The sequence below is a fragment of the Tachypleus tridentatus genome, chromosome 6 (genome assembly GCF_004210375.1).
Source record: "Tachypleus tridentatus isolate NWPU-2018 chromosome 6, ASM421037v1, whole genome shotgun sequence".
Lineage (NCBI taxonomy): Eukaryota > Metazoa > Arthropoda > Merostomata > Xiphosura > Limulidae > Tachypleus > Tachypleus tridentatus.
In genome coordinates this window covers 75,149,484-75,164,907 of record NC_134830.1, presented here as the reverse complement: position 1 = coordinate 75,164,907, position 15,424 = coordinate 75,149,484, and the positions used below count along the sequence as shown (strand labels likewise).

The following is a 15,424-nucleotide window of genomic DNA, read 5'->3' as shown; positions in this document are numbered from 1 at the left end:
TAAATTTTTTTTCACAGTTTGGAAAGCAATTTAGTAATCTACATTACAACTCTCTCATTAATTATGTAAATACGGAAAATAATAAAATTCAGGTAAACTTTAGTAATAATCGTTTAGAAAAATATAAGTGTGTTAAGAGAGAAGAACATTGAGATTTTGACATTTTGATAGATAATTTGATAGAATATTTTTTGTTTTTCCTGTCATTGTAAATTAAAAAAAGACGAATATAGGTTTAACGTTTTCCACTCCACCAAAAAGGCTCAATCAAGTATGTTTTATTAATCTCATATAAAGTATGTAGGTTTGTTTTGTTTTTTTAAAATTTCGCGCAAAGTTACTCGAGGGCTATCTGCGCTAGCCGTCCCTAATCTTAGCAGTGTAAGACTACTCACCGCCAACTCTTGGGCTACTCTTTTACTAACGAATAATGGGATCGATCGTAACATTATAACCCCCCCCCCCACGGCTGAAAAGGCGAGCATGTTTGGTGTGAAGAGGATGCGAACGCGCGCCCCGCAGCTTACGAGTCGCACCTCTTAACCCACCTGATCATGCCGGGCCTAAAGTACGTAGGAATTTCAGGCTATTAAAAATGTTAAGTGATAATGAAAATATATCAATCATAAAACATGATAAAAGAAATTGCGTGATTATTTTAAATAAAGAAGACAAAGTTAATAAATTTATGGATTACTTAAAAGACAGTAATATATTTGTAGAGTGCCTAAAAATCATTCTAAAACTAGAGAAGGTAAATTACAAAGATATTTATTAAAAGTGAGAAAGTTTAATGTATTGACTTAGAAAATATGCTATTTAATAACGTAATTTATTTGTCATACTGGTATTATGTATTGATTTCCTAAAAAGAAATATGACTGATTAGACTCATGGTTTGTGGTATAGACACATACATTAATGAGCGAGCAGGATTTCTGTTTATTAGAACCATTAATTAAAAAAAAATATGCTACTGAGGGCAGTTGTAAGTTTATTAATAAATAACAAAATTCAATGTTAATAATGGAGTGTATTGTACTAATTTTAATACAGTGTTCCGTAATAGCAAGATTACAAAGATTCCTAAGCATGTTATAGAAATTCGTTAGTTTTGCCACCAAATAATTTTATTTTCTTTTTGACACTGATATTTATGACTAGATTGATGATATTATTATAGGATCTAGGTCAACCCTATTATTAGTTAATTTGTTTCTGCGTCACAATGGAAAATGATTGCTTGAAGAATTTTTTTTCATGTTAAACTAAGGAGGTATGTAGATGACATTTTATTATTTTTAAGACAACCTGAGCATGTTGAGAGTTTTTGAAACTAACTTAACAGTAGATATGCTAATATTAAATTCACTGTAAACCACCAATAACAACAAGAAGAAAACAAGTTACATTCTTAGTCTTCTTTATTTATAATAAAGATGATTAAATTTAATATAACATTTTCTGTAAAAAGGTTTTAACTAAATTGTACTTTACATTTAATAGTTATATACCAAAGTCTTTTTAAAAAGTCTTGTTCAAACAATGGTTTATCAACCCTTAAATTAACCAGTAAATACGATTTGGTTCAATAAGAGATAGAGAAGATTAAGAATTTTTACTGAAATATGTCTTTTCAATAGATATTATAAATAAGATAATTCAAAAATAAGATAAGAGTTTATCCTCACTACTTAAGTGTAATGTAGCTAAACATAAAATTTCTTTTGTCTTGTCTTTTACAGAGCGACAAGTTACACTGATTATAAATAATTCAGTTATGTAATGACATAACTTACCCTCAAATGAAAATGAGTCATGTTTTTAGTTTTTATCAGATTAAAGTATTTTCTTCAGGTATAAGGATCTTTCAAACTTCCAAGGTAGTATATTAGTATAAATGTTCTAAATATTTTTAGATTATATTGGTTTCACCATTAGTATACAAGAATATCTTAATTTAAGATTCGAGTCGTTTTCAAATGTTAAGAATCAGAGCAATAAACCTATGAGCAGAGAATAATGTAAAATTTGTTAAAATTTAATAGTAACTGTGAATAAAAGAAAATCTCAACCGAAGTTGAGCAGGCAAAACACTGCGGTTGGCTTAATGTAGAATCTTTGAGTATGAATGATATGTTTACTTGATTATATTAAATTGAATTTATAATACTTTGAGAACTGTTTCATTGGAGACAATTCTTCGTCTATAGTAACTAAAATTCAATCTTAAACCACCACTATCAACTGACAACAAACAAGTACGGCCAAATGAAGGAAATAAATCCATTGTTATTTACTAAAGACTGGAAAAGGATTTTTTGTACCATTCGTATTGTATTATATTAAGTAACTTAAGGTTTTCTCCTGTTACATTAAAAAACGTAAACAACTAATTAAAATATTAATTAAATCAGTTATTATATATATATACATAATTGATTTATCAATTTTAAGAAATGTTTTTTTTGCGTTAGTAAAATTACTTTAAAGTTCAATATATTATTAAAATGTGTAGCATATTTTTAAATATAATTATACAATTTGTTGTTGTTTTCATAGAGATCGTCCTTACTTTTGCAATGTTTATCTATAATAGCAATTTAAATGTTTTGTTGCAAAAGGTTTTGACTAACAGTCAAAAGTTTATATTTTAAGAAAAATAAACTATATTACAATGTTCGTAAATTTGGTAATCTAATTATGTTTAATAATACTCATAATTATAGCAAACATCATAAAATAATTTTTTGGGCTTTATGAGCAGATAATATTACATTAAAACCTACTTAGCTCCTTAACACATCATCAGAGCTCATATTGCTACGTCTAGTCATGCCTCCAGTGGCACAGCGGTATATTTATTGACTTACGATATCAGAAAGCGCTAGAATTTTACCAATGCACAACTAGTCGGCAATATTGTAAAAACGTTGTGTCTTCGTTAGGTTAGTGTTAAGTGATCATAATTACAGTCTTTTGGATTGTGGGAAACAAGTTTCTTGATAGTCACTATTCTACCCACTACAATTCATTTTGTAATTATGAGCCATCCAAGAATCAAGAACGTCTCTCTTTCCATTTGTTTTTTGTTTGGACTTGATGGCATTTCATTTCGAGTTTTCTACAAAACTCCTGCTTTTGATTGGTTTCTCTTTGCAGAAATGAAATACCCCAAGGTTCTCCTGGTTAAATCATAATAATATTCACAACACACTTAAAACACAATAGTCTTGACTTATACTTTCTCGTTCGTCCATGCATTTTGTTGATAGCGTTAAGAAACTTTTAATACCACATGTTAGAATACATGTCCTTGCAAACTGTAAAAACAAAAATCAAAAGGTAACACACTAGACCCTTTAATATTTTTGCACTCATCTTAGAGCTAGGCTTGACAGTCATCATAAATATAATTCGTAATGTTTGTGTTTTCACGTTTAAAAGATTGCTTGTTTACTTCATTGTTAAGCGCAAAGGTCCACAATGAACTATCTGTAATCTGCTACTATGGATATCGAAACCGTATTTTTAGTTTTATAAGACCTCAGGATTATTTTCGAACCATCGGGGCTATTTAATATAATCAATCTACTTTTTTAACATACTCTCGTATAGATGTTTGTGTTCGTAGAACGGATAGTGCTAAAAAAACAACAAACAAGAAATATAAAAAGAATACAAGATCAGTATCTAAAATGTTCTTTACACTCATTTTTTACACACATTGTGTTATTTTAATCTGAAACGAGGCTTATGCTTATTTTAATACATGTTGCATATTGAGCAATAAACTTAGGAAGATTTTGCCTTAATATATGACATATGTTTTATGAGGACTTTTAAATAAGAATATCACAAATGAATATCAAAAACGTACCCAAATAGTATTGAAGCCACGCCAATGACGAATATTCCAGCATTAAGCATGAATGATGGTGTTACTAGAGCAATCTAAAAACATTTACAAATTTATCTTCTTACACTTATATAAAGGATCAAATGTTTTGTACACTTTCAAACTTTTTTTCTCTACACATAAACTGTTAAAAAACTTCTAAACATAATTATTTTAACATTGTACGTAAAAATAACATCAGCGGAAGAATAACTGAAAAAACAAACAAACTAATAATCAAGTTGTAACTAAGATGAACAATAATTATAATGCTGCATAATATTCGTATTTATAATCCGGATAAAGGAATTGCTATAAATAGCTAGCTTGCCAGTTCAGAATAAATTAGCATATTAAGCCAAAATGGGAAAATAACTCCATTTAAATGTACTATAAATTAATTCGTCATGGAGGGTGCTGGACTTCTCAAAAAATCACTTACAATTCTAATAAACATAATTTATTCAAGGATAATGGACATACATACTTTTTACCAGACACGTAATTATACCAGGTGCTCATTATTTATATACAGCTCATTAATATATGAAACAAGAATTTCGTCTTTTGCTTTACAATATTTGAAATTATGAAATAAAATAACTTAAATCGACAGATACTGAACTAGCTGTTTAGTTGGTGGAAATATTTCGCCTATTGACTCACAAAAGTTTCTTCTCTACTTTGGTAAAGTGAGTCATGATTAGTATTAAGCAGTTATCAAGGGTTTATATTATGTTGAACTTTAACCGTGATATAGCTAAATATTGAAATAACTTTTTCAACAATAACTGTTAAACTGTTGTTAAAAATATATTTTATCGAATTTTAATAAATGATTAAATATTACACTTAAAATATTTCAGCAAGTAAATATTTAGTTTGATTTCGATTATTTTGAATATATACTCTTCAAAAAAAAAAACGCAAAAGGCAAAATATGAGACGAATTGTTAACAAGTTTATTCCGGGTAGTTCTGTATGACTTCTGTGTGAAACTTTGCACATTCACTGCTGAACATCCAAAGTCTGCAAAGGCGACGTCCACGCTCACTAGGTGAAGTTTAACGTCACTCAACGTCAATAACGAGTATGCCCCCCGTGAGTATCAATAACTGCTTGGCATCTCCTGGCCATGGAAGCGATGAGATGACGAATCACATTCTGTGGAATGGCTGTCCACTCAGCCTGCAAAGCTGCTGCAAGCTGAGGTTGTCGCCGTCGCAGACGTCGGCCCAACTCGTCCCAAAGATGTTCGATGGGATTTAAATCTGGTGATTTGGAGGGCCAGGAAAGAATGTTGATGTTGAGGTGTCTCAAGAAGACAGTGGTGAGTCGGGCTGTGTGAGGACGGGCGTTGTCATGTTGAAAAACGTCGTTGACGTTCACCATAATGGGTTGCACATGGGGCCTAAGAATCTCGTCGACGTATCGTTGAGCCGTAAGATTCCCTCGAATGTGCAAAAGGTCTGTTCTGGTATTGTAGGCGATGGCAGCTCACATCATGACGCTGCCACCACCAAATCTGTCAACATCCTGCACACAGTTTGCTGCAAAACGTTCACCTTGGCGACGGTAAACACGGGTCCTTCCATCCTGCATACGAAGTATAAAACGTGATTCACCGCTGAACCAAACATGCCTCCATCGTCGATGAGGCCATAGTCGATGTGCTCGAGTCCACTGCAGCTGTGCTTGACGATGTTGCTGGGTGAGGATGACGTCTCTGACTGGACGTCGAGGTCGGATTCCTGCATCTCGTAGATGGTTGCGTACGGTTTGATCTGAAATCCTACGCAGCCCTGGTAAGGTTGAGGCAATAGACGTCGCAATGGTTGTCCTATCCCGAAGGTGACGTAACCGGATGTTTCGATCTTGTGCGGGCGTGGCCACACGAGGTCTGCCAGATCGTGGACGGTCACGAGTTGATCCATGTTGTTGGTGACGAGTCGATAGCCTTGTGATGGTGCTTGGGTGGACATTCACAGCTCTGGCAACACCTGATCGAGATTCGCTTGCTTCCAAGCGACCAATGGCGTTGTTGCGTTGTGTTTCAGTCACTCTTGGCGTAACTGTATTGCGTGTCGGTAGCTTAACACTGAGCTATGGAAACCGAGAACCCGTCACTTTTATAGGAATTTTGCACATGTTGCACTTGCAGAACATGCAGATCTCTCAAACAAATTTATTGGACACGCATGCGTTTTGGCGAAAAATCCGATGTTTTCTTCCGTTTTCAAAGTGCACAACTTTTATTTTTATTTTGGTCTGACAATCAGTGCCTTAACACGTGTAACATCACATACTCTGAGCTTGTAACGTTATTACACATATTTCTCTTTAAAATAACAAAAATATCCCTTTTGCGTTTCTTGTTTTGAAGAGTATATATGAAAACAGAATTTTCCAGTAAAGTGAAATAAACCCACCATTTTCCCGCAAAATGGCGCAGTTAGAAACATCGTGAGTTGATAAATTCCGAACACCAAGCCATATTCAGTTGCAGTCGCTCCTTTCTTTTCAGCCTATTTTAGATTAAAGACAAAGTTACTGAAATGAGGTAAGTACAGAAGAATTTCGCTAATTTTTATAATTACGTACGACGCATTTCATGTTTGTTAATTACAGTCTGTTTTAAAAGCACAAAGAGCTAAAAGTTTGAAACCAAGACTCAATTTTACTTTTACAAATAGAATCACATTCTTAAAAATTAAAATTAAACAAAGTTTAAAATGTACAATAATAGATTTATTTGACCGATGTTTTCGCATTATACATGTTTGTTTGTAAATAATCGCAAAGCTGCATAATGGACTATCTTTGCTTTGTCAACCACCGGTTTCGAAACTCTGTTTCTAGTTTTGTAACTTTGCAGACATACTGCTGTGCCACTGGGGACCTTTAGTGTTATAAGCTGAGTCATCAGGATATGCAGAATCAGACGTTATTACCTTTAATAGTAGGTTCGGCACAGCCAGGTTGTTAAGGCGCTCAATTCGTAATTTGAGGGTTCCGCATTCGAATCCCCGTCACACTAATCTATACTTACCCTTTCAGCCGTGGGGACGTTAAAAAGTGACGGTCACTTCCATTATTTGTTGGTAACAGACTAGTCCAGGAGTTGGCGTAGGTAGTGATGATTATATACTTTCCCTGTTATCTTACACTACTAAATTAGGGACAACTGGTTCAGATAATAAAACTTTTAATACATCTCCACATTAACCGCATCTAAGACTTTTTTTTCTAGAAACGTAATTCAAATTTCAATATTCTTTTCATTGAAAGAAAATCACTGGGGATAAAATTATTGTTTTACTATCTTCTCTTTAACGAATGCTAATTTGTTGTTAAGCTCAACGTTACACAATGAGCTATCTGTGCTGTTTTCATCATGAGTATTAAAACCGAATTTTAATATCATAAGCCCTAAGACTTGTCACTGAGCCACTTGAATATGAAGCATTAATATTAATTTAGCATAAATTACTAATTGAAATACTTGTCTTTTACAATTTCTGTAACTTCTAATTATCATCAGCGAGAGCGATGTGATTGAGTAAATTTAACTTGAATAATATATCAAACATAATTGTTTCGTGTATTTAAATTTGTATGTATACATTTTTTTTTTTACTTTTAGCGACAATATTAAAACTGTTTGCTCCTGTACCTAATTTCCTAATTTTGAGCTTGTTTGTTTCTATTTGTTTTTAGAATTTCGCACAAAGCTACACAAGGGCTATCTGCGCTAGCTATCCCTAATTTAGCAGAGTAGTACAAGAGGGAAAGCAGCTAGTCATCATCACCCACCGCCAACGCTTTGGCTGCTCATTTACTAACAGCTAGTGGAATTGACTGTCATATTATAATGTTCTCACTGCTGTAAGGGCAAGCATGCTTGGTGTGATGGGGATTCGAATCCGCGACCACCATTTTTCGAGTCGAGCGCCCTAACCATCAGATCATTTCGGTACAGTGGGAGGTTAGTCAGCAGCACTTCACCACTAACCATCCGTGTAACATTACCACATTTTAAAGCTCAGGTGATGTCATGTTCATTTGCTCGGATTTAAAATCTGGTTTGCCAGCCCTAAAATCCAGAAGTCTACCACTATTGACTTAGCATGGCCAGGTAGTCATGTCACAAGTTCAAACCATTTCCTATAGCATGCTCACTCTTCCAATTCTGGAGCGTTATAATGTGTCAGTAAAATTTACTATTTGTTGGTTAGGAGTAGTTAAAGAATACGATAGTAGATGGGTAACCAACAGCCTTCCTCTAATTCATCACCTGAAAATTAAGGACAGCTAGCGCAAATAGCTCTCGAATAACTTTGCGTGAAATTCAAAACAAAACAATAATATACCACAGGGACAATTTACGTATAATGAATTTAAAAGTAAAATAAACTAAATTTTATCTTGTGTTACAATAATTAGTAACTTCCAATTGTGTAAGAATCACTTTGTTCTTAAACATTTACGAGGTTTTATTATTATTATCAATTATATTTTAACGTATTGCTCAAGTAAGTTGTTTAATTGATTGAGTTACCAAATCCAAATGATAGTTTTAGAAAAATATATGTATAATAAAATTACAAAGGTTAATTGATGTCATCTCTAATTTTAAACTATTGACTGAAGGAAAGGCAAACTGGCACCATACTACACACAAGGCCCGGCATGGTCAGGTGGTTAAGGCACTCGACTGCTAATCCGAGGGTCGCGGGTTCGAATCTCCGTCACACCAAAACATGCTCGCCCTTTCAGCTGTGTGGACGTTAAAAAGTTACGGCCAATCTCACTGTTCATTGGTAAAAGGGTAGCCCAAGAGTTGGCGGTGGGTGGTGATGAGTAGTTGCCTTCCCTTTAGTCTTACACTGCTAATTTAGAGACGACTAGCGCAGATAGCCCTCGTGTAGCTTCGCGCGAAATTCAAAAACAAACAAATTACACACAGGTTTCTCTTAGGAAAAGGCATAATACAGTTTAGGGTTATAACCAAAATGAATTAAAAGTTGATACCTTTTATGTTTTAACAGTTTGCATTAATTTGTGTACAATCATGCGTTGAAGCTTAAGTTAGATTTTGTTTTATTAATATTTCTCTGGAAATACTAATTCTGATTACCATCTTCTATTTATATATAAAAGCAGCTGAAACCCTTTTATAACCTTTCTCTCTTTCATTTTTTGATTAAATAACAAGTACATATCAAACAACATTGTATTTAATTGTGAACTTTCTCTTTCTATCTAAAACGTGTACTTTCAGCGAAGAAAATAAAGAATACATGAATGACATAAAGATCTAATCTGTTTTTTGTTTCGCTATCACGGAGCGATTAATTGTTTTATGGTGATGTGCGATATCTAAACACGATGTACATCTAACCATATAAGCCTTATTTATTAATTGCGAAAGTTGCTGCTGCCATTGCTATCGTTAATATGCTGTTACTCAAGCCATTGTTTCAGCTGATGTGTATTATTTCACACATCATTATCATTCGGTACTGTCTGTCTATTAACTCATTTTGAGTCATAACTGTCATTCCTCTAAAATATTTTTAAACAGCATGTGATTCAAGGATATATAAATATACTGAAAGGTAAGCTTAAGAAACCAGGAACATGACATAAGTTCAAATTGATACTAATGATTATCAAATGGTTCATGTTTTATTGGAATATATATTGGAAAACAACAATTGTGATGTAGATAAATTACTAAACGTATACTCGTGAGTCTAAGTCCAAAGCAGTGGCATATTCGTTCATTGAAACTCTGTAATACTATTGTAAAGCAGTTCTGAATTGTAAACTGAAGATAGGTATTTAAATTTATTAGAGGTCGTGATATAAATAAACTAAACCAACATGACTGTGCACTTCATTGTTTATGTTCGATTATTGATTCACTTTGCACGAGACTAGACATTAATTAATTCTCGACTGTTTAACTGTTTATACCATACAATAAAAAAACAACAACAATGCAATAAGCTGTCTGTGTAATGCTCATGGCGCGTATTAAACCTCGATATGTTCTAAGGCTTTGGCTCGAAGAAGAAACCGAAGTAATAAAAGAAATGAATCAACTTAAAGCAAAACAACAACAACAACAAAAAAAAAGACGCGACCTTTTATACAATTATTATGATTTGTGTGTGTGTTTCCATACAGCTAAATTACAAGGCCCGGCATGGTCAAGTGTGTTGAGGCGTTCGACTCGCAATCGGAGGGTCGCAGGCTCGAATCCCGGTCGCACCAAACATGCTCGCCCTTTCAGCCTTTGGGGCGTTATAATGTGACAGTTAATCCCACTATTCGTTGGTAAAAGAGTAGCCCAAGAGTTGGCGGTGGGTGGTGATGACTAGCTGCCTTCCCTCTAGTCTTACACTGCTAAATTAGGGACGGCTAGCAAAGATATCCCTCGAGTAGCTTTGTGCGAAATTCAAAACAAACAGCAAAACCATTTTGGGGTATTTGTTGTGCCATCAAGTGAAAACTAACTTCTGATTTTAGGATTGTAAATCCTACTACTTACCGTTGTCCCACCTGAGGACTCTCGGTTGTAATGACTTTTTAATATCTTAGTTCAAATATGCTTTCCAATTTAAGTTAATGATGTTTTATATCTCAAAAATTCGAACATTTAGGGAAAGACTTAATAACTCGTTTGTTTGTTTGTTTTGAATTTCACAGAAAGCTACACCAGGGCTATCTGCGCTAACCGTCCTAATTTAGCAGTGTAAAACCAGAGTAAAACCTAGTCATCACCACTCACCGCTAACTCTTGGGTTACTCTTTTACTAAAGTACAGTGGGATTGACCGTCACATTATAATGATCTCACGACTTAAAAATGGGCGAGCATGTTTAGAGGGTTCGAACCCGCGACCTTTAGATTACGAGTCGAACGCCCTAAACACATGTCCATGCCTGGCTTCCTCATGAGAAAACTACCATCATATGATTTTTGTTTAGCCTAGTAACGAATCATGATAAATTTATAATATAAACAGTGAGATTGTTTGATACTTGTTATAACCTGGAGCTACTTCATATATATATATATATATAAGCGATATATGATTATTAAAAGATGCAGTGTCCACTTATCAGAATTTTTCTAAAATAATATTTGGTCTGCTTTTCTACTGAGAGCCCTACAGTGGCACAGCGGTATGTGCATGAACTTCAAATGCTAAAAACCGGGTTTCGATACCTGTGATAGACAGAACACAGGTAGTTATTTGTATAGTTTTGTGCTTAATAACAAACAACAATAAATGCATTTAGTAATTGGTAAGCCTTCAACTATGAGGCAGGTTTGCACTGAGGTAGAATCGTGGATTTCGGAACTGCCGAGAAGGATTCAAACAGATTATGAGTTACAGGATTCTGTTACTAATTGTTTTTTCTTCTCTTTACCAGTTGAAATTAAGGGTTCTCAACGAGTAACTTGGATATAATTCAAATCTTCAACTTTATAGTTTCTTTCGTATACGTTTGAAGAATTTTTTTTCCTTTAAATGTTTGTAGTTGAGGTGTTTTTAGAAACAAGTAGTCAACAAGTTTAGCGAGTAATATGTCCTTTAAATTAATTGGCAATCATATAAAATAATAATAACACTAGCGTTATCTGAAAACAAATGCACTTTTTATCCAGTATTTTAAGTTGTAAGAACCATAAGTAATGGAACCAGCCGAGTTTTGTGTCTGTTGTACAATCTAATGGACAAAATCACACACGCTATTGAATTACATACCGATGTCGTTATGACCAGTTAGATATTTTAAATATTATTTATATGTATATTGCTGAACAGTTAGTGCCAACGCACATCACTTTAATTAATGCTTCAGGAAATATAAGATTAAAAATAGCAACAACAGCAGACAGAGAATATGTTTGAAACCTTACAGACTGTTAAACAACCACAAAAAAACACTAATAATCAAGTTACAGTATATAGCATATTTTTAGATCCAACCTTAGTGCCATGCGAATAAAAATCATTGAAAAAATACATTGACAGGGGTTATTCTCGTCAAAACATTGCAAATAATAAAGGAAAGTTTTCAATGAATAATGTGATTTTTATATAAAACAAGCACAACATATTAATCCTTGTTTGTTTCAGTGAAAAGCTGTATAATGAGCTGTACATATGCTATGTTCGCTTTGGAAATCGCACTCATTCTCTATTTTATGAAAATAACAATAAAATTGGCGTTTATTTGATTTGGAAATTTTATTTAGAGCTCATGGGGGCTAAGTTGACATCTAAGAACTCGTAGGTTTCAAATATTCTGTTCCTAATTTTGAACTAATGACCAGCGAGAGAGAGCAGATAAAAAAGAATCTACTACCAAAAGTTCTTACTGTGATCTTCAAGCCTTCCAGTGGAATAGCCGGCATGTCTGCGCACTTACAGCATTAGAATCCGGGCTTCGATACTCGTGGTTGGCAAAGCTCAGATAGCCCATTGTGTTGCTTTGTGCTTAACTTTAAGCAAGTAAGCAACTGCTCATCAAACTTAAAAACGGGATTAGCTGTTATATTTATAACTCTGTAATTGTGAAACATGTTCAGCAGCACACACTCTCGAACCCTGAACGCTAACCATTAAGCTATGAACGATAATGTTTATTTAGTACGGTGCTTAAACATATCCTTGACTCTTTTTGTTGTATACAAAATAAATAACTAGTTCGTAATTCGACCATATTGTTATGACTATTGCTATAATTCTCCAGTAACACAGTGGTATATCTGTGGATTCACACCGCTAGAAATCGGGTTTCGATACCCGTGGTGGGCAAAACACAGATATCTTATTGTATAGCTTTGTGCTTAATTCCAAACCCATTGCCATAATTAGATAGCCTTTTGAATAACGGCATATCCTTACCATGGTAAGGAAGGAAACTATATACGTATAGCATTAATTACACACCAGGAATTTTGTTTTGTGATTGGAAGATTGCTAAGTGTAAGATCTATGATAGATTAAAGGAGAGTCCAAGGACAAACAGACCTTTTAGTTTGACTTTTATAATTAGAGATTATTACCAAAAGTTATCAGAAAAAAATAATCAAAAATCAGTGTTTTGTTTACGATTCTCAGAATGATTTTGGGGGATGGGTTTCTTGTTTTGCAACCAAGAATTTTATTCATAGGCTTTCCTCTTTTTTGAACTAAATCACTTTTAAATGATGTTATATGTCTTGACTTACAGAATGCCTGTGGATGTTTATGAAATTGTTGAAAATATAAAATGTAGATGAACATAAAAATTACTATTTAAATGTTATCTTTCTAACTGAGATAACGTGATCAGAAGAGGTTTGAAACCATTGTCAACAACTTTATATATATATATGTAGTATAAAATGAAATATCTGTTTGGAAATAATATTCTTAAATTCGTTTAAGGTGCTAAAACACATCTGAATTTAAATTATTGTGACAGTTTTAATAACTAGTTAAGAATGTGGAAAACTAGATTCATATCGTATAAAACTACGGATCTTGAGTTATCTCAATTTAAAAGTCACATTTCGTTCACGAGAGAAAGTCATGGTGATATAGAAAAAGCGAAAATTTTAGATGTCATTGTTGAAAAGCTTATTTAACATTAATGTAAATGTGGTAAGATGAGAAAACATAAATTCTGGGTTTTGCTTACAGCTATTTCAAGTTTGAAGTTAAGTTCCTGTAACATTATATAAAACACCCATATAAAGTACTGTTATGGAACAGATCCGAAACATGAATTAATAAAAACAGTTTTCTTATTAAACTTTCCTAGCATAGCCAGATGGTTAGTGTGCTCGACTTGTAATTTGAGGGTTGTGGGTTTGAATACCTGCCATACCAAACATGCTCGTTCTTTCAGTTGTAGAGACGTTATAAAGTGATGGTCCATCCCACTATTTGTTGGTAAAAGAGTAGCCCAAGAGTTGGCTGTAGGTGGTGACGATTAGATACCTTCTCTCTAGTCTTACACTGTTAAATTAAGGACAGCTAGCACAGTTATCTCTCGTATAGCATCACGCGACATTCAAAACAAACAAAATTCTTACTAAACTACAGTAGAGTTTTAAATAAGAAATTTTATGGGGGTAGTCTGTTTTAGCGGTATGATGGAATACATGGATATACGAACTTTAATGTTAAAGTTAATAGATTTAAATTTTAGGAGCACAGATCAAGTTTGAATATTTCTTAAACTATGGTAATTGGCTTTTGATAATTTTATTTTTATTTTTCTGGTTGAGGATGATCTATTTAGACCAAAACTCTTTCTTATGTCCTTACAGGCAAGTACGTTAATTTTTTAGTTATAAAGATTATCATTCCAACCGCGTCTGTATCTTAAATTAACATAGATCATTTGATTATCTGTTACGTTCCGACTTTTAGAGGTATGAAAATTTGAGTGGTTAATCTGTATCATTGTTTTATTCAAAGAAACATTTTTTTAGCAATTCAAGTATTTTTGTATAGAAAAAACTTATAAAATAATATTTAGTTAAAACTATTTCTATTTATTCTGGCATACAAAACATTTCATTAAATAACCTTTTAATTGAACTTAGATAAGTTTAGCCAAACTTCAGTAAGCAAGTATTTTTTGAATGGAAGTAATTGAACAATAACGTGTTTTAATTCACTTTTTGAATGCAACTTACCTCTTGAGGAAAGAATGGAGCTTGGAGCGAAATGCTTGCTCCTATGCAAAAATTTCCAAACGCGAGGGTGAAGAGCGTTGCCCACTGTTGACTTGTGAACCTTTGCTTCTTATTATTTTGTTTACATTCCAAACTGTTATCATTCTCTGATAATTTCTTCTTGTCAGAAAGTGGCTCCTTTTGATCTTCCACAGATTTGTACTGTTTGTTCTCAGAAGAATTCTGTTCTAACAAAGGATTCTTGTCTTCCTTTGACATATTAGGCATCTTCCAATATTACAGCTTAATGCTAAATACAGAAACGTATTTTATATTTGAGTTTCTTTCGGTTTGTTAACAACGTTTCGTTTATATTTTATATCCAATATTTTTTCGCTGGTTTAGGCCACTTGTAAACGGAGGAAGGAAATATTACAACTGTTTCAGCGTTATTCTCCCAGTTACACTTTTTTAATACAGCTACTTGCATACGTTTACCTAAAGGAGCATAGAAATTGAATCCAGCGTGAGTAAACGAAAATAAATCTATATCGAAAACTTACAATAACCTTAATATATGAATATTATGTCTCAATATTACAAGTTACATGCTTCTTGATATTAAAAAAAAACGTTTAATACAAATAATTAAGAATTATAAAAAATGTACATCATTTAAAAATAAAATCATTTCAATTGAAAACAAATAAGTAAGCTTTGGTATTTGATTTGTATAAAAAATTGAGATGGGTTCTGGAAAAATCTCTGGAAAGTCACAAATTGTCTTTAGTTTTGTTTAGTCTTGACTTCCTTTACAGGAAAGTGATTAAACAGAAA

The 15,424-nt window shown here is 33.2% G+C and overlaps 1 protein-coding gene across 2 annotated transcripts in view; it reads right to left on the bottom strand.

The window, feature by feature from the left end:
* Window positions 1–15,424, bottom strand: part of LOC143252821 (MFS-type transporter SLC18B1-like) — a 35,731-nt gene that overhangs the window by 16,828 nt on the left and 3,479 nt on the right. For both annotated transcript variants that reach the window (XM_076505564.1, XM_076505565.1), the window contains exons 2-4: window positions 14,609–15,085; window positions 6,328–6,423; window positions 3,881–3,954 (exon numbers count right to left, since the gene is read on the bottom strand). In XM_076505564.1, coding sequence (XP_076361679.1) covers window positions 3,881–3,954; window positions 6,328–6,423; window positions 14,609–14,875 — 437 coding nt within the window. In that variant the 5' untranslated portion in view covers window positions 14,876–15,085. The remainder of the gene's footprint in view (window positions 1–3,880; window positions 3,955–6,327; window positions 6,424–14,608; window positions 15,086–15,424) is intronic.